Source organism: Phascolarctos cinereus, unplaced genomic scaffold (genome assembly GCF_003287225.1).
Source record: "Phascolarctos cinereus isolate Bilbo 61053 unplaced genomic scaffold, phaCin_HiC Scaffold_1;HRSCAF=81, whole genome shotgun sequence".
Classification (NCBI taxonomy): Eukaryota; Metazoa; Chordata; class Mammalia; order Diprotodontia; family Phascolarctidae; genus Phascolarctos; species Phascolarctos cinereus.
Window position 1 is genome coordinate 16,992,011 of NW_027555514.1, and position 27,420 is coordinate 17,019,430.

The window sequence follows — 27,420 nt, forward strand, 5'->3', positions numbered from 1 at the left end:
GACTTCAGAGGAATGTCATTTCCACAAGGACAGGCCTGCTTCCCTTTTTCTTTGTGTCTGTGGTTTCTGCCTTCATAAACGGTTGTTTAATTAAGTTTGCCAGAGATTGTCTGATAAGAATTACCTGATACCTGAAGAAGACATCTTTTAAATAAGAAACCATTTGGTGCAGGGGTAAAAACCCACCTTCTCCATTCTGTCATTTCTTTTTCTTCCCTTGGAGAAAGATGGATCAGAAAAGGGTTCCTGTGAAGATTCACTTGTTCACTGGCAGTGAGGTGGAGATTGTTCCATAAAATGTCATCCTGGGACAACATCCAGAAATATCTTATAGCCTCTAGTCGGGCTTTTCTTAGCAACCGGGATCCTCCAGTTTCAATATCTACTGTGGCAGAGCCTTCTAAATTAGATTCTTAATTAGTCAAAAATAAAAGTGCTGTGGAGAGGATTCTGGGCTTGGCATAAGAGGACTTTGGGTTCAAATCCTGCCTCTGTCTCTTACACCTGTGTGTGACTTAGCAAGCTTCATCATCTGTAGAATAAGGGAATTCATTGGTCTAGGTGCACCCCCCCCTTCCCCCGGGTCCTTTGAGCTCTTGATTTGTGAACCTGTGAGTCAAGTGGATGAAGAATCCCATCTATGATATGTCATTGGCCAGACAATCCAAAGAGCTGGTTCTTCGTGTGCCTTGGGCAAGCACTGCCCAAGATTTGTACAGGAGGAGGACAATGGGATGGGTTGTCTTTAAGAAATTGTGCAGTACTCTTAATGACCCCGACCCTGTTGGCTGAGTGTAGGATGCGCTAGAGTGGTGAGAAGTAAGAATCTGTGCTAGGCTGGTAATTGCGGGGGTGGAGAGATGTTGTGAAGGTGGAAAAGACCAGATTTGTCAACAGGTTGGATAGAGAGGGTGAGGAGTCCAGGAGGACACTGGGATTCTGGGCTGGGAGACTGGATGTTAACAGGAAATTTGGAAAGAGGGAGTTTGGGGGGGAAAGAGAATGAGTCGTGCTTTGGAAATGATGAGTTTGAGATGCCTGTGGGACATTCAGTTAGGATGTCCTTGGATGGGTCACACCTAGGGACTCCACTGGCGTTAAGAGAAGGGGAGGGGGCCCTGGCACATTGGATCCACAGCGGAGAACATGGATGGATTCTGATTGTGTTAGGGAGAATAGCCACGTAGACAAGGTCGGTTCTGCAGCATCAGTAGGCAAAGAAGACAAGACAAAACGTAGCACATGTCTGAATAGGAAAAGTCAGAAGGTGATTGTAATATCGTGGAGAATTAACACGATTTCTAATTTAGGAAGCACCCAACTTCCATTATCTGAGAGAATACAAGATCCTGGAGGGCCTCAGCTCCCGGGCCAGTGCCTGGCATGAAGGATGGCCTCAATATAAATGTTTGTCGATTGACCGATTTCATTTGAGCCTAGCCCAGTGAGGCTGGTGGTAGAGATGTGTTGTCCTCCTTCAATGCATAAGGGAACTGAACCTTGGAGAAGTGGCTTCTTGGAGCCCACGCATTCGGTTAATCAGCAGCCAGCTGGCCTCCTAGTGTTCGTGGGGGGAACCGAAAGCCCTGCCCTCCCTCATCCAGCATGCCCTCCCTGCTCCATGCCTGTCTTTGGGAGGGCAGGAGGGAAAGGGTATATGCTAGTCAGCCTGTGCCTTCTTCCTTCATCCTTGAGTTCTCATTAGGCCGAGCAATCGTTAAAATGCTTAATAAGATTATTAAACTGATGGAGTGCACCAGCTGCTTAGACCGTTTCCCCAAGAAATCCACGTGATCCTGCAGCAGAGAATGTCGCAGAGAGGAGGTTCTGGGCTGCCTGAGAATGAGCCAGCTTTCTTTAGGAAGCTGGCTGGATCTAATTAAGAAGGCCCGGAAACACAGATTTTGTCAGCCCCCTCTCGAGAAGTTCCAACGAGTCCCTCTCTGTCTCTAGGGTGAAACAGAAACTTCTCTGTTCAGCCCTTAAAGCCTTTCTGGCAGTCATACAATAAACATTAATTAAGCACCTACTGTGTGCCAGGCACTGTGCTAAATGCCTGCCTTTGAGGAGCCTAAAATCTAACTGAAGAGACTAAATAAAAAACTAAAAAAGGGAGGAGGAAGGCCCCACCCACGGGCCCCTCCCTCTTCTATTCCAGAGAACAGCTGGGTGGGAGTGTTCCAGCGTGGGCTAGCCCACCTCTCTAGGTCTATTCCTTATTACCGAGCTTCGTCTTCCTAAGTGGCTAATTGGCTGGATGTAGCATTGTCGCCGCCTCTGTCCTCTGCCCAGGCCATCTCCCTTTGCCTTCAAAGCTGAGCTGAAGGGCCACCTCCTCCAGGAAGCCCTAGCCAGTCCTCCTTTACTCCCCTTCTCCCTGCAGGAGCACTCCTTATGTGCTTTCTGTTAACTTTTCTATCTACATGTGCCCCCCCCCCCCATTGGCTCCCTGAGGCCAGTCACTGCTTCATTTTGGCCTTTGTATACCAGGCCCAGCACATAGTAGGGCTTAATAAGTGGCTGCTGAATGAATGAGTGGGATGACTAGAACGAGTTCCTGGGCGGTGTCTGCCGATCAGCTGCAAACGGTAGCATTTTACTGCTTTGGATTGTTTTTGGAGGGGGGAGGGCAGGTGCGCTGAATGACCTAGGATCCCTTGCAGGCATATACCGTGTGACTCTTTAACAAGATGTGGTCGGTGTAGGCCTCGGATATTGGTGTGTAAAATGATGATTCTGGAGGAGTTAAAACAGCTTAATCTTAAGTATTTTTACGTACATTTATGATAAACAGCATGAATCAGATTATTTGTGCCAGGGAACAGAGCCTGGGCCTGTGACTTCCTTGGCATAGGGAGCTCCCACTACCAAAGCAATTTAATTGTTGTTGAATTGTTTTTTCAGTTGTGTCTGACTCTTTGTGACTCCATTTAGGGTTTTCTTGGCAGAGATCCTGGAGTGCTTTGCCATTTCCTTCTCCAGCTCATTTTACAGATGAGGAAACTGAGGCAGAGTTCAGTGACTTGCCCAGGGGCACACAGCTAAAAAGTGTCTGAGGCCAGATTTGAACTCAGATCTTCCTGACTCCAGGGCTGGCCTCTATCCATTGGCTTGGGGCAACAGGATGTTTGAAATATGACTTGTCCAGGGCCACACAACCGGCCTGAATGTGTCTGGCATCACCTCGAATTCCGGTCTTCCTGGTCAGCTCTTTATCTCCCAGACCACACTGTCTCTGGTTTGCATTATCTTTGCAGACAACTTTTGCAAAAGTTGAGATTTTTGCAAAAGAGATAAACTTGAGACCGGCTCCAGACTGCATCAGCAGTCATTCCTGAAGGGCCTGTGAGTTGGATGGTGTTCTAGACTCAGTTGTCTGGAGTTTTTCCTGGAAATGGGGGGGAAAGTTAGGAGATCTGAGACATTAGGGGGTCATAAAAGCCTAGATTTAAAACCTAGAGGGACCAAAATGGCCATCAGTTCCAACCGCCTCATTTTATAGTTGAGGAGATTGAGGTATATCTTCGAAAGAACACCTTATCCTTCCAGCCCAAAGTAGATAATGCCTTGTGGCACCTTGAATAAATTGAGTTTGAACCTCCAGGAGATGGTGAAAGAGATAAAGGAGGGTTGAAAAATAGGAGAAGAACCAGGAATTGTCTTAGAGACCCCAGACTAAAGCCTTCAGAAGCCCAGGTGGTCGGCAGGGTCGAGTGCTGAGGAAGGTCAAAGGGGATGAGAGCAGAGAAGAGGCGATCCATGGATAGTGGGGCCATGGAGGTCCCCACATGGTGACTCCTCTTTCTGAGAATGTGAGTGGGTACATGTGCCATCCCCCAAGTGGTTTTCAGTGCCTGGTTGGTAAAACCAGCCTATTAACTCAGAGGAGCACATTGCCCCCAGGGGTCCTCGGACAGCCTCTTTCTCTGGAGATTAAGGCAGAAGCAAGAGGATAGAGCCTGCCTCGGTTGCAACATGAGCCAGCTGAAGTGAGGACAGCCTCCTGACCTTGTCAGAGTGTGCCCTTTAGCCTTCTCTTAGTGCTGATGGAAACCAGTCTGCTGTTAGTACTGTGTGGGCAGTCACAGTCAAAGTTGTTCCTGGAGTCATGGGGAGGCCCAGGACAAGTGGGCAGAACCACTGACCCAAGCCAGGGAAAGGGCGGTTAGTCATTAGCTCGGAGGGTGGCAGTCATCTGCTCTAGAAAATGACCTGAAAATGAGAGCTATTAAAAGATGCTCTGGTGAAGCTCACTTAAAAAAGCATCAGGGGTGCTCTGCAATGACTCCCTCCCTCAGCTCTGGACCTTTCCCTTGTAACGAATAGGGGTTTTCAAACATGGCTACCGGTCAGGGATGCTACAGTGGGGAGTCCTGTTGTATGGGTTGGACTGGATATCTGCCTTCTGACCTTCAAGTAAGTACAGAAAAAGAAACACGTGGACCAGGAGTGGCTAGGTGGCGCAGTGGTTAGAGCACCCTGCCTGGAGTCAGGAGGACCTGAGTTCAAATCCAGCCTCAGAGCAGACACTTAACACTAGTCACTTATCCCCATTGCCTCACCCCCCCCCCAAAATACACGGACCATATCTGTGTTTGCCTCACTCTGCACCTGTAGTCCGCCACCTTTTTGCCTAGAGGTTGGAGGTATGCTTCAGCATTGGTCCCCTGAAGTCACCGTCAGTGACTGGTGCTCTGAAGTGTTTCTCTGTTGTTTTCCTTTAATGTTATTAGGGTTCTAGTGTAAAGTGCCCTCCTGGCTCTGCTTACTTCTCTCTGTATCATTAGTTCATACAATCATCCCCCAAATTTCTCCAAGTTTTCGTCTTCATTTCTTATGTATAATACTATTCCTTTGCATGCAAACAGTTTCTCAGAAACATGATGGAGACCTGGAGGTAGAGGGTGGGAGCTGGCATATTTCATTTTAAAATTAAATTTGTTATTTTTAAGTATAAAAATTATTTTTTTCTCTTCCACCACTGCACTGAGGGAGAAGGGAAAGGAGAAGAGCAAAACCCTTGTAATTGGTCTGCACAGCCAAATGAAACAAATTCCGATCTTGTCCATGTTCAAAAAATGTGTCTCATTCTGCCTAAGAGCCAACATTTATTTAGCACCTACTATGTGCCAGGCATTGGGCTAAGCACTTTACAATTAGGATCTCATTTGATCCTCACAACAACCTTGGGAGGTAGGTGCTGATATTATCCCCGTTTTGCAGTTGGGGAAACTGAGTCAGGCAGAAGTTAATTGACTGACTCAGGGAAGCAGAAACTGCAGTCGTGACAGGAAACCACGGGTACTTATTTAAGTTGCAGGTAGTACATTGATTTTTCTCCCCATCTCCTTCTCTTCTCACTTTCTTTTCTGGAAATGAATGCTTTCTCTTTCATCTTGACATTGGAGGAAATTAAGCTTTTTTCCTAAGCCTTTTTCTCATAAATGGGGAGTGTGGAGAGAGAGGTGGTGGCAGAGAAATCGAGGTGAATTTTGTTTTTTTGAGCTCAATAACTGGTCGTTGTCGGTGTCTCCGTGGGACAAATGGAATAATTTAAAAGCTAATTTGTAGTTTTTCTGTGAATAAATTCTGTTTCTCAATATGAGTCCAAACAGGGTAGTATTATGGGCAAGATCCACATAATGATTTAGCTAAAAACCTAGATTAGAATAAGAACGTAACTTTTTTAGTATGATTTTTTAAAAAGTATTGCATTTTTAGTCCCCTCCCAACTTGATTCCCCCCACTTTTCAAGGTTCCTCTGACTCAAATTCAGTTATTTTGCTCTTGTGACTTTAAAATTTCTGAAAATCTCACACCTCTTTTTAATGATGGTCATAGGGTGGTTAATATTGCTTTGAAAAGGAGACAATATGCTACAAATATAAGCTGATATTAGTAACATTATTAAATTATTATTAATACTACTACTACTACTACTATTATTATAGGCAGTGTGCCTCTGGCTGGGTGACCCTCAACGAAGCTCTGTGGTGCTCTAGATGGTGCTGACCTGCTCTGGTAGAGAGTTCTTGTATCTATGATATCACAAATGCAGTCTTTATGCCTCTTCCTTTCCTGCCTCAGTCTCCCCCATCAGATTGTAAGCTTCTTGAGGGCAGGAACTGACTTTCTTCTTATTAATTGTATCCCCTAGCTTAGCACTGTGCCTGGCACACAGTAGGAACTTAATAAACGTTGATTGGATTATATTATCCCTACCCTTATTGTTAATGAGATGCCAACACATTCTTTCATCTGGCTGGGAGGAAGTGGGGGATGCCCATCTCTGAGATGTGAGCCCTCCTCCTGGCTTTTTCTTCTTGTCCTGACTCATATGGGTCATCACCTACTTCCTCACATGTCTAATCATCGGCTAACCACAAACCACATGGCCAGGGCCTGGCTTGTGTATTTCACAAGCTGGAGAAAGAAGGGAAAGGCCCCAGTCAATTTTTTTTTTCCCAAGTTGAATTGTAGAATTACAGGATTGCTGTAGAGTGTGAACTCTGAATGTGACCTGGGGGCCTGTGCAGGGCAGAGTTCCAGGCCTACCTTCTCCCTGGAGGCTGCACCTCTGGGAATGCTACCTGAGGTTTCATAAGTTCCTTTCTCTGTGGCTTGTGGCCCACCAGAACCTCCAGATCTTTTTCTTGACAGCTGTCGCCTAACCCTGCCTCTTCACTCCTGTTCTCATGCCATTGATTTGTTGAACATAGGACTTGACACGTATTCTCCTTAATATTTGTGAATTGAGGTTGAATTAGGCCATTTTCCCATCCCTTCATTCCTCCTTGGCAGACAGCGCAAAAAGGTCCTGAGTGGATTCATTATTGGAAAGGGGAAAAGAGGTGGAGGGGGATGGTTGAGCCTCAGCATCTACTCAGTCACTATGGACAGGAAGGGGACCTTCCTCTTGGCCTTCAGTCACCCGTGGCCAGAATCTGTCTCCAAGGCTCTCATCTGGTCAAGTAGAACCAGGCTTTGAGGATGCCCTCTTTCTTCATGGGACGATCTCTCAGGGCCTGCTATGTGCCAGGTGCTGCTAGATGCTGGAAACAGAAAGACAAAAACCGGCCTCCATGCTCCCAGTCTTTCCCCACCCCTCCAGCCTACCTTCCACTCCCCTGCCCAAGTGATTTTCCCAAAGAGCAGGTCATTCTCCTACCCAGGAAATTCCAGTGTCTCCCCATTACCTCCCAAATAAAATGCTATTTCATTTTTATCTCATTCTTTTGAAATGTCTATTTTTGTATTTTTTTTAGCATACACGATTAATAGTGTGTTATTATATTGTATAATTTAAAAGTATAGGTACACACATCAGTGTATATCTGTGCAAAAATGTTTTCCTGAGAGGCTTGAGTGGAAACTCCTGCCTTAGAGAAGGGGTCAAACCAGGTAAGATTCTCTGTCGAAGGAAAGGATGGATCTGGGACCTTAGTTGGGGGCCGCTTCCCTGTTGCCATCTGGGATTTCAGCCCTTTCCCTTGTCGTAAGATCATTACAATCCAATCCAATTTAGCAAACATTTATTAAGCACCTACTATGTGTCAAACTATGCTAGGTGCTAAGCATACAGGGACAAAAATAGATCAGTTCCTGTCCTCAAGGTGTGTCTATTCTATTGCGGGGGGGGGGGGGGGGGGGTGATGGTGGTGAGGATAGAAATACCCTCTTGAAATTATTTCTTATATGTTAACAAATCCGATATGACTATCTAAAGGTTTGTTGAATTGAATGAAATTTGGGGGAGAAATCCCAACTGTTTCCAAACTAAAATCTCCTCATTGCCTTACTCTAAAAATTGTTCCTTTTTGGGTAGGCTGACTCTGTGGGCAGGAATTTTCCCAGGCGTGTTGACGGTCAATGAGTCACATCTCCTCACTTCTCCTTCTAGAGGGTTGAAACACTGTCTCCTGTTTTATTTGCCCAAGTCACTCCTTCTTTAGGCTTTCAAGGCCCCTTTTATTCTAAAACAAATTCCTTGGCTTGGTATGACTTCCCAGGAGTTCGTGAGCGTCTGGGTCCGGGATCCTCGCATTCAGAAGGAAGACTTCTGGCACTCCTACATTGACTATGAGATCTGCATCCATGTGAGTAGAAGATTCGTCCTAAGGATCAGGACAAAGGCAAGGGGGCTCGTAGGTGGTTGCTGGGGAGTCATGGTGGACTTGGAGAAGAATGGACAGGGTTTTGACTTTGGAGAAGTTCGTTTTCATTACCACTTAATGTAGTGACCATCTGCAGCTTTTAAAGCTGGCTCCCAAAACTATTTTGGAAACCTAGTGCAGTTTTAGAGTAATCGTAATGATGATGATGATAAACAATAATGATAATGATACAGTTAATGATGATAATAACAGTAAATAACAACAGTGATGATGGTGATGGTGATAACAATAACAATGTAGCTGGATCTGAAAGCGGAGAGGAATAAACAAAATAACACAGAAAACATTTCTTGAACCTTAAAGTGCTCCTAAGTGTCTAAGGTTGGATTTCACTTAGCACAGGGCATGGTATGAGCTTAAAGATGCTAGTTGCCTAACTGAGTGACTTCAGTTTTAGGGTTCTAACCATTAGGCAACACTGTCTTTCCTTAGTGCTCTGGTGAATGTGGAGCTTTCCATTCCCAGATAGGATGAAATTTGAAATTCCCTCATTAAATGCTCCTTTGTTTCTTTCCTTTTTTTTGGGGGGGAGGGGATAGAACATATCACTAAATAAATTTCATAGATAAACAGATGTGTGTTTCCCCTTAAGAGATGCAGAATATTTTACACTTGTAATTAGAAAATGGGGAGTGAGTAATTGTGTGGCATTAATTTACCTTAGTCCAGAGCCTGAGTCATCTTGCCTATAGGGGGAAAAAAGTCCCAACAACAACACTAAAGAGTAGCGGGCTTGTCGTGTTATTTGGAGTAAGACCAGAGTATGAGCCTGGAGGGGAAATCATGACTGTCCTTGGTTTCTCCTGGTTCATAATGGCCGTCCTTTAAGACGGAGATAGGAGGACTAGTCTAGGGTTCTGTGTTTCTTTGGATCTTGGATGTCATCAGTCGGTCATTAAGCATTTATTAAGCACCTACTATGTGCCAGGCACTGTGCCAAGCCAGGATGCAAAGACAGGCAAGACAGTTGCTGCCCTCAAGGGGCTCCCAGTCTAATGGGGGAGACAACACACAAAGCTATGTGCAAACGAAACAGAGATGGGATCCGCTGGAGACAGCCACTGGGGAAAGGCACCAGCATTCAGGGAGATCAAGAAAGGCTTCCTGTAGGAGGTGGAGATGAGGAGGGAGATTTTTCATTTCATGCCTAGGGAGCAGCTGGTGCAAGCGCCTGGAGTCTGGAGATGAAATGTCTTGTTCCAGGAGCAGGAGGGAGGGGACTCCCGGCAAAGAAAACTCCCTTTTCTGTCAGTGCCGTGTCCTGTGCCATTTATAACCTTAGAGGGGGTATTTCGTAGACGAGTGACTTGTCCGAGGTCACACTGCTAATATCGGTTGGAAGTGGGACTTGAACTCAGGTCTTCCTGACTCTGAGGATAACTGTCCTTCCCCTGTTCCGGGCTACTTTCTTATGATCCTAAATTCTCTTCTGGAGCTTTGTCGGCCTTGTCTGGAGGCTCAGCTGAAATGCAAACTTGGCGATTTCTCTGTTAATCTGATCTTTGTGGATAAGTGAACCTGGAGTTAAAACAACCAGCCGACCCACTACAGCACCGAGCCCCAGAATCCTGGCTCTGGGCCCCCCAACTTTCTTTCACCTCCTACCCTAAGACACCCACAGCAAAGAAACAAAGCCATTCAAAAATGGGTTGGTACTGAGGCAGCTGGGGGGGCGCCACAGTGCACAGAGTCAGGAAGACCTCGGGTTCAAATGCAGCCTCGGACACTAGCTGTGTGACCCTGGGCAAGTCACTTAACCTTGTTTGCCTCAGTTTCCTCATCTGTACAATGAGGCTGACTCCCAGATGTTGCCAAATTCCTGAGTGGTTGCTTCTCTTTCAGAGTAGGGAATGGGAAAAGGAATAAGCATTTATAAAGGACTTTTTGGGGGCAGCTAGGTGGCCCAGCCCAGAAGCTAGAATGCCAGGCCTGGAGTCAGGAAGACCTGAGTTCAAATCCAGCCTCAGAGGCATACTAGCTGTGGAACCCTGGGCAAGTCACTTAACCCTATTTGCCTTAGTTTCCTCATCTGTAGAATGAGCTACGGAAGGAAATGGCAAACCACTCCAGTATCTCTGCCAAGAAAATCCCAAATGGGGTCCTGAAGAGTTGGACATGACTGAAACAATTGAACAAAAACAAAAGTATTTATTATATACCAGGCATTATGCTAAGCACTTTATAGGTAGTTGCTATTAACTGTACCCATTTTAAAAGTGAGAAAACTGAGGCAGACAGAAGTCATGAGGCTTTCCCAGGGTCACACAGCTAGCCAGTATCTGAGGCAGGATTTGAATTCAGGTCTTCCTGATTCCAGGCTTGGTGCTTGTCCACAAGGTTACCTAGCTGCCCCTCTCGCTGACTGCCCCAACCTGGAGTGATTTCTCCTTCCTCTGAACTAACTTAGCCCTTTCTTATTCCTCTGAAGGCACTTTCACACTCTTATATCTCTTCTTTGGCCCAGGGTTCAGAGGGTTTAGAGCTGGAAAAGCCCTTAGAGGCTGTAGGGCCTAGCTGCTCATTTCAGATGAAGAGACTGAGGCTCAGATGGAATGAGACTTGCCCAAGGTTACAGAGCTGACAGGTAGAAAGACAGCCATCTCTCCTGATGGGAAGGGCCCGTCTCTCTTGAACAAAGCCCTCTTGGCCTTTGTGAAGGATTGTTAATCACAAGACTCTAAAGCAGGGGAAGCACTTTACAGGGTTCTAGAGCAGGAAAGCCCAGGGTTCTAGAGTACGGGATCGGCAACCCCACAGGGTTCCAGAGCAAAAGGGAGCACGTCACAGGGTTCTAGATCAAAGGAAAAGCCTTCACAGGGTTCTAGAGTGGGGAAGCTTTTCTTTATGTCCCCAGTGCTTAGCACAGTGCCTGGCACACAGTAAGCACTTAATAAATGCTTGCTCCCTTTCCTCCTCCCTTTGCTGGTCTTCCCTAACCTTGGTGCCTTCCCTTCAAGGGGTACGTCTTCAGTTGATCTTGTGTTTGTACAGAGTTGTTTGCATGTCCTCTCCCCTGCTAGAATGGAAGCTCCTTGATGGCAGGGGCCAGCTTTTTGCCTCCGTATCCCCAGTGCCCGGTCCCTACTAGGCACTTACTAGGTGTTTGCTGACTTGAGCATATTTTTCAGCATTGGTCTCCTCGCGGACGCTTCACCTGAAGCAAAGAATTCATTTCAAGCTGACCAGGCTGACCGTTTTTCGTTTCCTTTCCCTAGACCAACAGCATGTGTTTTACAATGAAAACCTCGTGCGTCAGGAGGCGGTTTCGGGAATTTGTGTGGCTCCGACAGCGCCTGCAGAGCAACGCGCTGCTGATGTAAGTGGTTTTGTGCAGAGATCCGGAAAGCTCGTCCAGGCCCCTCGAGCCCTCCGGCTGACTTTTGGCGACGGTCCCCTTCCACCTGGACCTCCTCCGTGGGCGCCGCATCGGGGCTGCCCCCAGACTGCAGCCCTCGGCCCCTGGGCGCCTCTTTGCTAACCGTGTCCTCTGTCTGGTCCGTTCTCTGCACTCCCACGGCCTCAATCGCCCCGTTGTGACCATCAGCACCTCCCCCGGGCGGCTGTGATCACCTCTCATGGGCTCCCCACGCAGGTCCTTCCCAACCCTTGGTTAATTATCTCCTCTTTATCCGGTGGTAGCTTGCCTTCTGTATGTTGGCTCGCAGGTCGTCTCTGTCCCTCGTTATACCGTGAGCCCCTGAAAGGCCGGGACTGTCCTGGTGGCTTTTCGTATCCTCAGTCCTTGGCACAGTGTCCCGCACGTAGCAGGCCTTTTTGTTGTTCAGTCATTTCAGTCACGTCCCACTCTTCATGACCCCAGAGATACTGGAGCAGTTTGCCACTTCCTTCTCCAGCTCATTTTACAGATGAGGAAACTGAGGCAAGCAGGATGAAGTGACTTGCCCAAGGTCACATAGCTAGTAAGTGTCTGGGGTTATATTTGAACTCAGATTTTTTTGACTCCAGGCCTGGTACTCCAACCACTGTGCCATCTAGCTGCCCTAGGAGGCCCTTAGCAAATGATGATTGATCAGCCTTTGCCTCTCCAAGATAGTCTCTGCAGAATTCATCTTTGTCAGGATAGTTGTTACCAGGTCACTCCCCTGCCCATCGAGCATCACCTCTGGAATAGGATATGCTGTCTACAGCTTGACATTTAAAGCCCCTCACCGTCTGGTTTCAGCCAATGTTTCCAACTTATTTCACATTCTTCCCCATTCTGGGCAGGTGAGGCCCCTGGATGCTCCCAGAATTCCACAGGCCTTTGCCCAGGGCCGTCCTCCATTCCTTCCGAAGCCCCTCCTGGTCCCACCTCCAAAGGGAAGCTTTTCCTGGGCTGGCCCACCCCCACCCTGTTATCCTCACAATTAGACTCTATTTACTTATTAGTATATTCTTACATCTCTCTCCCACCTCCCCAGTAGAGCATGAGAACCATGAAAGCAGGGACTGTTTTCACTTGTCTTTGTATCTCTGGTCCTTGGCAGGTGCCTCGCACATAGGAGGAAATGCTGGCTGGATCACTGAATTTCATATTTTCCCCCAAGATAATGAGTCAAACCCCACATTTCTTTCATTGCTGCGTCTAAGTCGGCAACTTTGAAAAGACTCCTCTGGGCTTTTCCGGCTTCTTGCTTATCACTGGCAGTGAATAAGTAGTTTCTTTTTCCTCCAGGTCCATTTATTTACATTCCACATGAAGATGAAAAGCTGTGATTTCCCCCCTGCCCTACCTTGTGTTCCTTCACTGTGTGTTGGCGAAAGCAGCTTGATTACAAGATTACTTCATTTGGGTTTACTAAGAGAGGGATTTTTTTCCTTCCCCTTTTCTTTATTATTAGACAGCTTCCTGAACTTCCTTCTAAAAACCTGTTTTTCAACATGAATAATCAGCAGCATGTTGACCAGCGACGTCAAGGCCTGGAAGAATTTCTGAGAAAGTAAGTGTGTGTGTGTGTGTGTGTGTGTGTGTGTGTGTGTGTGTGTGTGTGTGTGTGTCCCCAGCTCTGAGCACTGTGCATGGTTCATAGTAGGTGCTTCTTGTCAAGTTGAATTGAAAGTCTCTCGAATAGCTCTCAGCAATACGTATATACTTCTCTGTGGACATGTTGCTTTCTCCAGTAGGAGCTTTACCAAGAAATCCCCCAAAGTCTCCAGGGAGTCAAGCTAGAAATCAGGGTCACGTAGATTTAGAACTGAAAGGGACCCAAGAAGCTGTCTAGTGCAGGGATCTTTTTTTACAGATGAGGAAACTGAGGCTAAGCCACAAGCCCACAGTGTCACAGTGGGATTTGAACTCAGCCTCTCCCGAACTGCCTCCCCGGTCTAAGCTCTTTGATCTTGGCCTTTGCAGCCTCAGTGCCTAGCCGTGGGGTGGGGACCTTTGGGGAGATTAATAAATGATGATTGTATTGATGGTGGGTGCGTTTTCAAAGGGGGATGGTCATACAAATGTAAGGTGGGTTTACTGCAGTTCCCCTCCTTGGAGGGCAGGGTGGGATGACACTCCTTTGTCAGGTTTGAGTTCCCATTCAGGTTCTAGGTCTGAGGTCCCTTGCAGCTCAGATACCGATTTCTCTTTCCGAACCTGTAAAAAAAAAAAAAAAGTCTATCCATGTCCTGTATTGGAGCGCCACCCAGTGGTGGTCCAGATGCACGACACCTTGGGGGTGCTCTGGTTTTCTTTTTCCCTTTCTGAGGCTTTTCGTCATGGAAAACTGCCCAGGCAGCCTGGGTCACGTGCTTCCGCAGAGCCAGAGGAGCAGGCCCCAGCTCCTGCAGGCCTTGAGAGTGAGAGCAGCAATCCAGGGCTGCCTTCACTGGGGAGAGACGCTGCAGGCCTCCACACCCGCCGGGGAAATAGAATGGCTTAGAATTTAGGGTTGGCTCCAGCCAGCTCCAGTCTGCCCTGACTTCTCTGGGCATCGGGAGAGGAGGGTTGCAATGCTCCTCTTTGGCCGGGGGAGCAGCCAGGATGTGTCAGAGGGAGGACCTGAACCCCTGGTCTTGCCGACTCTCTGTCTACTGGACCATCCTGCCTTTCCTAAAACAAACAGAGCTGAACGACGCTTCACACCGAGTCTGGGTCACACTCTGGTTTTATACAAGCTGAGGGGGGTGGAGATCCAGCCCCTAGTGCAGGACACACCCAAATGATAGATGAATAGAGGGAAATTGGGGAGAGAAAAAAGGAGAGGAAATGAGGGAAGATGTAAGGAAGAGAGGGGACCAGAGGAGCAAGTCACAGACAGACAGTCACCAGGCTGAGTCTCTGGAAGCCCTCACCATCAGTGTCCTTTAGAGCAGCCCTTGGCTTGACAAAGAAGAGATCTTTGGGAGCCTTCCCAGGCCCCTCCCCCACTCCCCTTCCCCACATTTTAATGCACCTCATAAGAACATGAGTCCCCTACCCCATCAGTGTTTTGTCTCCTCCCCATGAAAATTACTTTGCTTTTATGTAGGTAAGGTGTATTTACTTTTCTGGATGCATTTTGTGTTCCTTGAGGCCTTCCTATCCCTTCTCCCCTCCATTTGAGTCTGGGGCCTCCAGATGTAGTCTTCAGGGTTACCACACTGCTGTAGGTCTTTCCTTAAAGACCCTGCTCTTCTTCTGAACAGGAGCCATGTACCCATCATTGGCTTTCCCAGGTCAGGGCTGGGCAAGGGGCTGACTAGAGCTTATGTGCCCTCTGGGGTGGGGGTGGGGGCTGGCCGGAGCTGCTTCTCCTTGGTTGGTCTGTTGGGAGGTCAGGGGTCAGCAGAAGTCTGTTTGGGTCCTCCCCTGAGGCCTTGGCATGGGGTTTGGGTCAGGGACCACACCCTGACCTCAGTAGATCTGTCCAAGTGAAGGAATTGGCTTTTGCAGGTCAGAGAGGGGGAAGGTGTTCACCATCCCCACATCAGTGCAATTACAAGTCTTAGTTCAACAAAAATTTATTAAGCTCCTATTCTGTGCACTGAATGGTGAGCTGAGGATAGAGAGATAAAAGGAACTTCTCCCGCCCTCCAGGAGCTTACAGGCAACTCAGGGGAAAAGATATGTATTCAGAGAAGTCGTTAGAACATGGGCGCAGCACAAAATGCAGTCATTTTCATGGCTGGTGTGCACAGAACACTGATGGGGGCAAATATATGTTATTATGAAGTGCATTGAAATGTAAAATCTACTGTGCTTATGGATCTGTTTTTAAAAATGTCGATTTTCCAAGCTGCAAACTGAAAGCATTAGCGTTAGATAGTATTCCATCTTCCTCAAATGATTGGTATTCAAAAGGCCATTCTGGAGGAAGCTCATTCCTGCTACATTGCTACATTCAAGGCATCTTTGAAACAAAGTACACTTCAGAGCTGTACAGGTCTAATAATAATGATAATAGTAGTAGCAGCTGGCCTTTGCAAATAAGTGAGTTATGGTTTACACAATGTTTTACACGCTTTTTGTCATTTGAGGTTCATGTCACCCCTGTTAGGTAGGGTTTCCTCACAACATGATTCCCATTTCACAGATGAGGAAACTGAAACCTCAGTCTTACCACAGTCGCACAGCCCCTAAGGGTCAGAATTCCAAGTGTGGCCCTCTCTGCTCCATCGTCACCCTCCCAAATGGGTCTCCGTAGAGACCTATAGAAGATGCAAAACCACAAGCACCTCCTAATGAAAGCCAGAAGTATTAAAATTATTATTAAATTATTAATCTAATGAATAATTATTAAATTATGATAATGACATTATTTGAAAATCTGTTGTAATCATTCCAGTAGAGTAAAAAGGGCACTACCTAGATTTGAGTCCCACACTGCCTGTCTGGGAAAGCCACCTTGCAAGCCTCAGTTTCCCCATCTGTAAAATGGGGACAATTATGTCCACTCAGTAGCTGATTCCCAGGATTTTGGCAGACCTTAAAATGCTATACGAACAGCAGTGGCTGTCATTCCTACATTTCTCCAATGTGATTAGTTGTTGGGTTCATATGTCTTAAGTAAAAATTCTTGTGCCCCACATGTATAACTTGTGTAGGATGGCATGTTTTTTTCCTTCTACTGATTAAATGTAAAATAGATTTTGCTCTATTATTTATATGATGGGAAAGTTACAGAATTAAACAGTAAGGGGTGTATTTGCAAAAAGTCTGCTCCTAGGGCCTTAGCTTGCTGTATTTTTCTAGTAGTAATAATACTAGTTTGATGCAAATGTTTTTGCAAAGCACTTTACATGCATGATAGAATAGCTACCATTTATAGATAGTACTCCAAAGATTGCATAGTGCATTGCAGATGTGATCTCATTGAATCTTCACAATAACCCTGGAATTAGGTGCTATTGTTATCTCTGTTTAGCTGATGAAGAAACTGAGGCAGGAGGTGGTGAAATGACTCACCCAGGGTCACACTGCTAATAACTGTCTGAGGCTGGATTTGAACTCAGGTCTTTCTGATTCCAGCTCTAGTGCTGTCTCTACCCACTGTCCCACCTCACTGGCTAATTTGAATGTCTGGTGTCATTTGCTAGGTGCAGTTATTATTACCTCTACTTCACAGAGGAGGATACTGAAAGTCAGAGACGTTAGGTGACTTGCTGATAAGGGGAGACAAAAGGAGAGAGGCAGGGCTGAAGTAGTGAGCTGGCATCTACTGCCAACCTTTCCTAACCTTGGCATCTGGTTTTCCTGTTTAAAAATTTCTCTTAGTTTATGTAGATGAATAGCATCATACATTTGAAGCTGGTAGGGAGCTCACTGGTTGAATCTGCGCCAGCTAGCACATCTTCCCATTCATGAATGTTGGCCGCCATGCTCATTTCACCTGCTTGATTCAGAAGGCCCTGAGAAAACATCCTCCCCTTTCCTGTCGGAAGTCTGTGTTCAGTAGAGGGCACCAGAACACAGATCATGGATGTCTTCAGTGATTCTGACCAAGTTTGCTTTCTTTCTCAAATGGCTGCATGCAAACAGACAGTCAATTTGTTGTTTTTTAGACAGCCTAAATCCAACAGTTAACCTTCCCCCTTGTCCAAAAAGGCAGCTGCTATTAGGCCAGGTTCCAAGAGACACTGGAAATCATGAGGCAACGTGAGAACAGATTGGTGCAGCCCATCGGTGCTTTCTATTAGAATTGTGTGTGTATAATGCACCTAATAAAATCACAGTGAGGGAAGCCAGATTTTGGACTGTCCAGTGTAAAGGGGGAAATGCTTTGTCTCTGTACAGCTTCAGTTTGTGAAGCCAAAGGAGTGACTTAAATGTTTTGTGTGTCTTCTGTTTTAACATCACCTGCATTTCCCAGCGTCCCTCTCTCCCAGAGAGCCATTCAAAAGGAAGACTTTGGATGCTGAGTCAAGCCTTCCTTTTTGTTCCTTCTTTCTGTAAAAGTGCTGACTCAGTATTAAATTGTAAATGTATTTTGTGAGGCAGATTTATTTAGAATAGCCATTGTTTGTTTAAAATCCCTATTCCATTGGAGATTCGAGACTTGTTTGAGGCGTCAGTCTTTTATATTAGATTTGTTTAGAGTCCCCATCAAACGTGAAGTGTTTTACAACTTTTCAGTTTTTCTGAGGCTGTCTAGTGTCATTCATCACCCCCAGTCGTGGGTCACTTCTTATGGGAAAACTTGAGTCACCCCCATTGGTGGTTGCTCCTTTCTGCCTCCCCAAAAGATCACATGTTCACGTCTCTGTTTACAGGCTGTAGGCCTTTCTTCCACCTGCGAGAATGTAGGCTGCTTGAGGGCAGGCAGTTTTGCATTTTGTCCTTGCATCCTCAGCATGGAGCACCCATGAATGATCACACTTACTGATGATCATACTTGACATGGTGTATCTATTCTCTTTGCGCCCTACCTCTAGCCCCAGGGGAATGTTAGTTCCTTGAAGCCAGTTTTTTAAATAGTTTCATAGTGCTAGAGCTGGAAGGGACCCCAGAGGCTTTCTAGTCCAACCTGTTCATCTTATAGATGATGGAACTGAGGCAGAGAAGGGACGGTCAGGAAGGTTGTAATGGGTAGGATTTGATCCTAGACCTTCTGAATTCCAAAACCAGGACCCTTTCCACGGGATCATTTTGTTTTTGTATCCCCAGCACTGTATATGGCACGTGTTAGGTTCTCTGGATCGGATCCCGATTGGTTTAGGGAAAGTATGGTAAATATAAGACGGGGGAATGATGGAGCATCTGAAAGGCAGCATGTCCAAATTAAGAGAAGCATGACAGGGAGGGGTGAGCTATAGTGAAGTGCGCTAGACCACTGTGAATGCCCATTTCCTTTTCCTTAGTAATTCCTCTGCAGGATTATTTTTTTCCGCTGCTCCCACAAAAATGAAAGGAAGCCTGTTTTTTTTTTTTAAATTTAAAAACATGTTCCAGCACTCCAGGACTGGCAGCGTGTTCTCCAAAGCCAGCTTAGTGGCCAGAAAATGAAACCCCTTCAGAAGGCCCGGGATGCAGCTGCTTCGGAAAAGTGCCCTCAGGGGGGTTCTAGCATCTTTCCTCCCGCCCGGCCCCGCCTGGCCCCGCCTGGCCCCGCCCCACCCGGCCCGGCCTCAGCCTTGGAGGCTGCGGCTGGAGCCCTCCGGCGCCTCGCCGGTGTGCCCTCCAGGTGGCGCCATTAAGCAGGAAAGAAAACTCTGGACTAATGAGTCCAATGTAAAGTAAAATTGGAAATTGAATTATAGCCGGAGAAGAGGGCCAGTAGCCTTGAGGTTCGGCTCAGGCTGGCTCTTACCACGTTCGTTAGCTGCTCCCATGTGTTAGCTTGCTCGCAAGTTAATAACGGCGCTTGAGCAGTTCAAGGCTTGGGCGAATTGCTTTAGACATGAAATAAAGCCAAAATGAATTTGTGTCCGATATCATTGACATTAGTGCTCATTACTTCTGTGGTGTAATGCCTCAAACCGTCGGAAATCAATTTTAAAGATTGCCCATTATTTTATAAAGAAAATAAAATTCATTTCCACAGCAACAAAGCAGTTAAGTTCAATCTCAGGAAGAGTTACTTATCCCCAGGCTGGCGGGCAGGAAGGGGCTGAAGGTAAGGGGCAGGAAGCCCCGGGTGAAACTGTACCCTCAACCCCCATCTGCGACCCTCCCCCCACGTCCAGCGCAGAAAAGTTTATTGCGATGGGCGGGGTCCTTACCGAGCTCCTCCTCACTGGAAATATTTAATGCATGAGAGTCATTTGCAAATGCAGAAAGCAAACTTTCTGAGTGGGGTCAAACTGAGGATAGTGGCTGGAATTGAGTGTTGTGTGCCGTTTTTTCATGGAATGAGCACATTAGGGTTTTTTTGGGGGGGTGCGTGGGGGGGCAAGGCAAAGGGGAATGATTTAGACTTCTGGCTTGGAAATATCACATTTAAAAAATATCAACCCTTTAGCCATCTTTGGGTGGCCCAAAACTTGTGCTGTTTAGAAATTCTTTTAGGACCAGGCTGGAAAAGGAAACCTCGGTCTATTTTGTCTGTGGAGGAAATCTCTATGTGTGTGTGTGTGTGATTTTTTTTTGTTTGATGCAATGCTTTGCTAAGTATGTTCACATATGTGTTCACATAAATATAAATGTACATGCCATGTCCTTCAAAGATACAAGCACTTAGCAAAGCACAATATTAAAGAAATACATTGTATACATGTGTACACATATACACAAAATATGTTAATGTACTAGGTACTGGGATCGGTGTAGACACATTGACACACGTACGGACGAATATTCATGTGTCTGGGCACAAATGCCCATTTTCAGTCTATGCATTTTATCACAGTCTCTATACTGAGAGTCACATTCTCACCTGTCTGTATGCATAACCACACAATTTATATACCTGTACACATACACATTCATGCTTGTGTACATATAATATGTATAATTAAACACACTCACATCGACACACATACACATATGAACACACATGCAGACATGTGCAAATACCAATTCCTCACAGGATGCAAAGGCTCAAAGTGCATCTTCAAAAGAAAAAATATTCTTCTGTATATAATACAAATGTACATACGTCTAGGCGTATTAGCTAACATTTATATAGCACTTACTATGTGCCAGGCACTGTTCTAAAAGCTTAACAATTATTATCTCATTTGATCCAGGCTATCTCATTTTGAGCTATATATAGCCATCTCTATCTATCTATATCATATATATGAGCCTAAATAAATGGAGTCTTTCCATCATATTGATAACCCTAGATTTTTAAGGAGATAAAAATAAACCCCATATGCACACTCCTCATGTAGTCAAGTCTCCAAAACCAGAAAAAATCAGGTCCATTTTGTTTGATGGGGAAGAACCTGTATTCCACAGAGCTGGCTGTAAAGTTCCGTAATTCCACAAGCCTGTCTTTGGATTTTGGACAGCGCTAATTCTGGCCACTTAAAGTTGTTGTTGCAAGCTCCTGTGTTATGTCAGTTACAAGAAATTCACCTATCATTGAACAATGCATCAAAGATCAAACCCAGACCTTCCTGGGCTTGGGTAAGAGGTGATAGTGTTTAGGTTTACATGAATTGTCGAATCAGAGGAAGCGTGTTTCCTAAACAGAAGATCCTCCATTACAATATATCCATGGTTACTCATCGGCTGGAATTTAGTATGTATGTAGTAATGTCCCCAAGACATAATTGTGATACGAGAGTTAGAATCTTTGGTCATATCTTTGGACAAATCTTGCTGTAACGTAAGAGGTTTAACTTCACAGACACCCCAGGTGCCTCAGATTCTAGCCACATGCTTAATGAAAAGAAATAATTCTTAAATTAGGTTGCTGATTCTAACAACCCAAATCCTGATGCAGGTAAAGATATGGGAGAAATGTTAAATTCAGATTTAGGATTATTAAAAAAAATCTTACTTAAGCCAGACTTCATATGTCCATATCTAAGCATATACATCTTATAAGTCAAAGCAAATTTGTAAAACATGTCTAAACTTAAGGTATCCCATTATTCACATGTATTTGTTTTAAACTAAGCGTCCTTGAGAAACTTGATGTCTCAGTACAGTCTAACCAGTAAAGATCACTGAGCTGAGTTAGTGGTTAGCCATTGAAAAACTTCTTTAAAGGAGAATAAATTTCTATGATTATATAAGCAAAACATTTCTGTAATTGCTCTGCACAGCCATGGCAGATGGGTAAATTGCAGAAATGCCCTTGGAGTTATTCTTATAACAGATGTCTTTCTCTATTAGCTTCATGTTTTTACTCACCTAAAATTCCAAATAATTTAATAAAAGTTAACATATGCTAACATCACCTTAATAGGTGTCTACCTTAATTGTAGGTCTAGTTGATGTGATCTTTCTCATGATATTTTAAAAAATGTTTTTCTTTTTCAGGCCACACAGTCATCCTTTGCAGTCTCCCAACCTTACGTATGTCTGTATTTTTAAATAGGATCCTACAAAATGCCCTTTTGCTCTCGGACAGCAGACTTCACCTCTTCTTACAGAGTCACTTAAGTTCTGAAGATATTGAGGCCTGTGTTTCTGGACAGACAAGATATTCTGTTGCTGAAGCAATTCATAAGTTTGCTTCCTCAAACAGACGTTTTCCCGAAGAAGATGATGAGGGGGGGAAAAAAGACAATTCTATAGAGTACGGCTCAGAAAGGTACTTTGTTACATTCATTTTTTTCATATATGTGTATATGTATTTACATTCCACATATTTGTGTACAGACACACACTCTTCACTTTTTTGTTGATGTAATACTAAGATAATGAAAAAAGTAATTGACTGAGATTTTATTGAGCTGTGACAGCTCATCATAGAAGTCTTCACACACACCTCCACACTGAATTAATGAATGCAGTAGAAATTCAATTATCTGCATTCTGATTATGTGAATTTCATTTAGTCAGACTTGAATTATTCGCGTTTAAATTATCTAGCTAAAAAAATATCCAACTGCACTCCAAATGGCTAATTAAAAGTCCAAATTTCCTGTCTCTCTTTGTGACTGGAGATAATTAAAGTTCTCCTCTGTTACTCAGCCTTTGAGTGTGTTGTGAAAACCAATTTCCTCTTTTTATTATTTTTTTTCTCTCTCTTTTTTTTTTTTTGCAGTTCATCCTCCGGGCTTGGTCACAGTTGTAAAGACAGCAGTCCACACGGATGTAAAACAAACCCCACTCTTCAAGAATCCTGAAAAATTATCTTCACGTTACTATCTTAGAAATAGGAAATTATGCCCATGTCATAAGGACAGGGTTGGTTCACAATAGTACCTCCCTACATAAAGCACTTCTGTCAAGGAGACGTGATTGGTGGTGTGTTCTCAAAGCTGTTGCCCCCCCCCTTTTTTTTTGAAGTTCATTAATGGTTCCCAGTTCAGGATTTTATGTTGTCTTATTTTGGTCGAGGCAGAGGAGAAGGAAAACTCTCTTGGCTATGAGTCAGTAAAATGCCTAATACTGAATTTTCAGGATAAAAATGATTGATGAATCAGCTCCTGCTCCAATAGGAAATGATTTATGTTAATGTAAAGGTGTGAATTTAAACTTGTATATGCTATGTAAAACCTTTGATTTTGTTCAATTAAAAATACACTTGGTATATAAACACAGTTGAAAAGCAGGATATTGCATTTCCCCTACATTAACATGTCACTTCAAACAGACTTTTGAAACCTGTCACAGGATCTTGCAGGCCCTATTCGAGCAAAGACCATCCCCCGTTGCAGTAGATCACCAAGATTTGCTGATACCTTGTGGCTCCATCCCCTATACAGGGAAAAACTGGGATGTTGGTGTGAGTGTGTGGCTGACTCAGTACCAGCTAGATTTATTGTGCACACAGATGGAACATACAGCTTAGGAACACAGACCAGTATTAAAATTTTTTTTACTCAAGAGTGCAAATTCAAATAAATATGGCAATTAATGTCCCTTCAGACTTAGCAAAACATCTTCACAATCAAGGATCAGCCTAAGCCTCAGATTTGGGGATCCTCGGCCTTGCTTTTGTCATGCATTTGGCAGATAAGAGATTCATTTATTTTCTTTCAAAATGTGTCATTTCTTCACTTGATATTTTTCAGTATTTCTAAGGGTTGTTACTAACTTCTTCATTAAATGGAAAGACAGGTCTTAAAAACAAGACTAAAGATGATGTTTACCAAAAAGTATTCTGCTAGCTTAGGAAATAAGATTAACTAACTGATTATGCATTAAAAAAAAAAGTATCGATTCCCTTACCCCCTTTAAGGCTACACTTGAGAAATGTTGCAGTCTAGTAAAATATGCCCTTAGATAACTTTCTGTTGACATAGCACTTTAATAAGATAATTATCCAAATTTCTTCCTTGTCCAGTTGCACAAAGTAATCGGTTTCCCTTCTGAGAAACCGGCAGGAAGATATTTACAAAGAAATGGAGGTAACTTGTTGCTTCTCTTAGCTTTTCCTCCTGGAGGCTGGGGGAAGATGGTTACAAAAGGCAGTTAATTTTCGGAGTTTTTTTGCCATTCCATTATTAATAAGCTCCTAATAGAGGTCAAAGGATTGTGCTGAAATAACAACACAAAACAAAAAACGTAAGACAAGAATTATTCTCTTAATTTTGCTGTCTTGCTTTCTTGTTTGCTCTAAACTCTTATTAGATTTTGCTTAGGATCTTGATTTAGTATGTGAGGCCTGTTACTGCATCATGGGAGAGCCATTAATTGAAAACAGGGGAACCCCCTCCCCCAAGATTTAAGAGCTTTTCTAATCACCGTGGTAACGGTGGGGGTAAGGGAAGAAGGAGGGGGTGGCTTGCCATCTAGGTATTAGATTTATTTATTTTTCTTAGCAATATATATTTGAATTTACAATCACTATTTCATTTTTGGAATATTTTTAGAAAACGTGATCAGCCATAAATTTTACTGTTATTTTTAGATCTTGTAACATAAATATCAAAATGTCTACCTTGTAATTTGTCCTGTAAGATTCAGTGGATTTTTGTTTCTAAATTAAACGTGAAGAAATCTAGTCTGGCCTGTTTGGTTTATTTCTGAGAAACAAACAAAAAAACATTCATTTTTTTTCACTGAGATCTTTATTTCTAAAATCACCTAAAGAATGCTGGCAAATTGAATTTAGTTTTCCCAAATGGTTGTTTTACGGTTAAAGTTTGGGGGTGTTATTTTTGGTTTGGTTGTCTTGATTTCCAAACACAGGTCGACTAAATAAGTTATTTCCTGCCAGTGTCATGAATTTGGATGTGACATAGCTGCTCTGTTGAACTAAACCTCTCCCCCCCCACCCCCATTTCCATGCTTTGTTCAAATCTTTGTTGGCATTCTTACTTACCTGGATTGATTCCATATAAACCTTTCCATGGAGGCAAAAACACTTAGGGTAACTCATGGCGAGTAAGTGCCATTCAGTGATTTTTATTTAAATTTTTTTATTTAAAAAATAAATATAAAAAAAGCAAATGTCAAATACTTGATAACGTTTTATGGTTTGCTGGGAGTAGTCGTTCCTAGGCTCTTATTAACTTAGATATTTGGGATTTTTTTTTAAAGGCAATACTTCCCTACCTCTCCTCACCCTTCCTTTTAATTGGTTTATGTGGAACTTGAAGGTTTCCACCACGAAATTCAAAGACCTGTTATGCTATTCAAAAGTCCTACATTTAGGATTATAATTAATATATTTTTTAAATGTTATGCTTTTAAAATTGCTACCAAAAGGACAGTGCTCCACGGAAGTAACTTGGTATTTTTAAGCTCACAAGCATTTCTAAGCAACGTCCGTTGAGAAAGGTTTTGCCAGCGTGGCAGTTTTCTCCAAGACTAATTCACATTTTATTGCATAATTAAATACAAACATGTATTTGGAAAAGAGAAGAGGCAAATTTCCTTAGCAGTTCTTATAAATAAAAAAGGATGAATTTAGTCCCAATTCTGGAAGTATATTCAACAACCATTTTAGTTTTATTTGGAAATAATCTTCTTTAGCTCCCTGAAGATTCCCCATCGTCAAGCCACAAGGACATTTTCAGCCCTTGAGCCACAATGGTGTATGCAAGATAGGCCTTTAAATATTTAAGACAAAAATGCTCCCCCATATCTGTCTCCCCCCAAACCCCTTGCTCCTTACTCTTTCTAACTGAACATCCTTAACATTTCAAGATATTTTGTTGCTACATTTAGAACACAATGCACCCTTTTCACCCTGATCCGGGGTGGAAATATTTTTTTTCCAGGAAAAAAAAATTGTTGTTTGCTGGTTTTATGGTGTAGAGGGGCTGGAATAAAGTTTTTAGATGAAAAAAAACCCTCTATGCTGCATGGAATTAAAGTTTTTAGCGACAACTTTACAAAGCACCGCTGTCCCTCCAATGACGCTCCCCCCAAAAAAAACCTCTCACAAGAAATGGTTACAGTTCGTATGATGGATATGAGAATCTGAAGAATATGTAAATAAGGTAAGCAACGCTGCCTTAAAAAAAAAAAAGAGCCAGTGTTTACAATTCTGGGTCCCTCCTGCAGAAGGACAGCCCCAAGGCACCACTGTCCCCTGAAGTCAGACCCTACTCTGGAGCTTCTTTTTCTTGCAGGAAACTTTCCTCCCTCATTGTCCTGACAAGTGCACTCACTGGACAGAACTGATTTAGCAGTTTACATTCTGCTCGTCCACGACCCTTTTCTTTTTCTGCAAAATTCCTACGCCTTCTGAACCATGGACTATATCGGAAAAAGGAAAAACACCCCCAGGACGAAGCCCCATTTACCCGTGCCTTTACACTCTTGTGTCTGGACACTCTCGGTGGCGAGCTCGAGAGACAGCTCCCCTCCTCCCTCCTTGGTCCCCCTCGCCAACGCCCTGGCTCTGCAGCCAGAGGCCGGGCAGCTTCTCAAGCAGCGCTCTGGCTATCTTCTTACCTCCGGGCCTTCTTTATTGCTCCCCCCCACCCACTTGCAGTAGTTTTCCTGAAGCTGCAAACACACACTGACTGTGTGCGAGGGTCTGTCTCAGTGGCCTGCGCACACGCTCACGCGCTCTCTCTGCGTGTTTCTCTGTGTGCCCCGCACGCGCGCGTCCTCCCCTCCTCCCCAGCCTTGGCTTGCAGTATGCACAGTCTCCAGCAGGCTCGGGCTGCTGGGACTGTTTGTCAGGTAACCAGGCAGCCGGCCTTGGTCCCGTAACCCATGGCAACCGCCCTGGTAACCCATAGCAACCGCAACAAAAAGGGGCGGGGGGAGGAGAAGGAGTGTGAACAACCACGTCCACAAAAAGACTGCAATTTACTGCGCAGACAGGCTGAGTGGGGGCCCCGAGCCCCGGCTGCATAAAATCCCAGGCCTGGCGAGCCCCCTTGTCCAGGATTAAACCCCACTCCACATAGGACCACGGAAGGGGGTGGTGGTGGCTGTGGCTTGGGATGCCTCCCCCTCCTCCCCTCTCTCCAGTCCTATCCGGGGGTGGAGAGCTGTGGTCGAGGACTTTAATGATCACCCACACACTACCGTGCATCAGTGAGAGGGAGGGAGCCCCCACCTGTCTCCACGTTTTGTGTTGGGTGAAAGACTCATTTATTCAGTAAAAAAAAAAAAGCGCCATTGTGTGGCCGGCGAACTTCGTTGTGTCTACGCCAGTCTGTGCGTGTTTATGTGCGCCTGCGTGGCTAGCTGAATGTCTGTGGCAGTGGGTGTGTGCAGCTGTGCGTGTGCACTCGTGCGTGTAACTGCGAGTGTCGTGCCTGCACGCCTGTGTGGGTCATTGATTATGAGTGTAGATTATATATATGAGCGTGTACCGCACCTATGCCTGTATCTGCATCAGGGGAGAGTTAGTTGCGCACTAGCCTTTCTCTTAGGCTGCTTCCACGTTTGTAGGTCTGTCTGTGCGTGCGCGCGTTCGTGTGGTTCAGTTTGTGGCTGCGTGCGTGCGCGTGTGCACGCGCTTTTGTCTGTCTGGGTCTGGGTGTACGTGCGCACGCGTGCGTCTGTCTGGGACTGGAGGTACAAGGGCACGCCTTTGTGTGTGCGTGCGCGTGCCACGCACGGCGGGGACGAGGAGGCCCTGTCCGGGCCGGGTAAGGATGGACCCACCCCCCGCCCCCGATCCCGGGTTCCGCAGAAGCCCTTTGTTTCGCGGGCCTGGGGGCGGGCAACTTGGAGCCAGGGCGCGGTCGGGAGGAGGAAGCAGGCCCAGACTTCCACGAGTGCCCTGGTCTCGAGGGTCAGGTCTGGGAGCCCAAGGCCTTAATTCTGGGGCCGGAAATCCACAGCCTTCCTCAGGGTGTCCAC

At 45.0% G+C, this 27,420-nt stretch overlaps 1 protein-coding gene across 11 annotated transcripts in view; it reads left to right on the top strand.

Annotated features, from left to right (window-relative positions):
* Positions 1-24,151, top strand: part of SNX10 (sorting nexin 10) — a 63,101-nt gene extending 38,950 nt beyond the window's left edge. For 7 of the 11 annotated variants that reach the window (XM_020993397.2, XM_020993395.2, XM_020993394.2 and 4 more), the window contains 5 exons: positions 8,010-8,096; positions 11,390-11,490; positions 13,016-13,114; positions 21,575-21,790; positions 22,247-24,151. In XM_020993397.2, the coding sequence (XP_020849056.1) occupies positions 8,010-8,096; positions 11,390-11,490; positions 13,016-13,114; positions 21,575-21,790; positions 22,247-22,328 (585 nt within the window). In that variant the 3' untranslated portion in view covers positions 22,329-24,151. The remainder of the gene's footprint in view (positions 1-8,009; positions 8,097-11,389; positions 11,491-13,015; positions 13,115-21,574; positions 21,791-22,246) is intronic. The other 4 variants (XM_020993398.2, XM_078150996.1, XM_020993399.2 and 1 more) reach the window with 1 other exon arrangement.
* Positions 24,152-27,420: the final 3,269 nt, after the last annotated feature.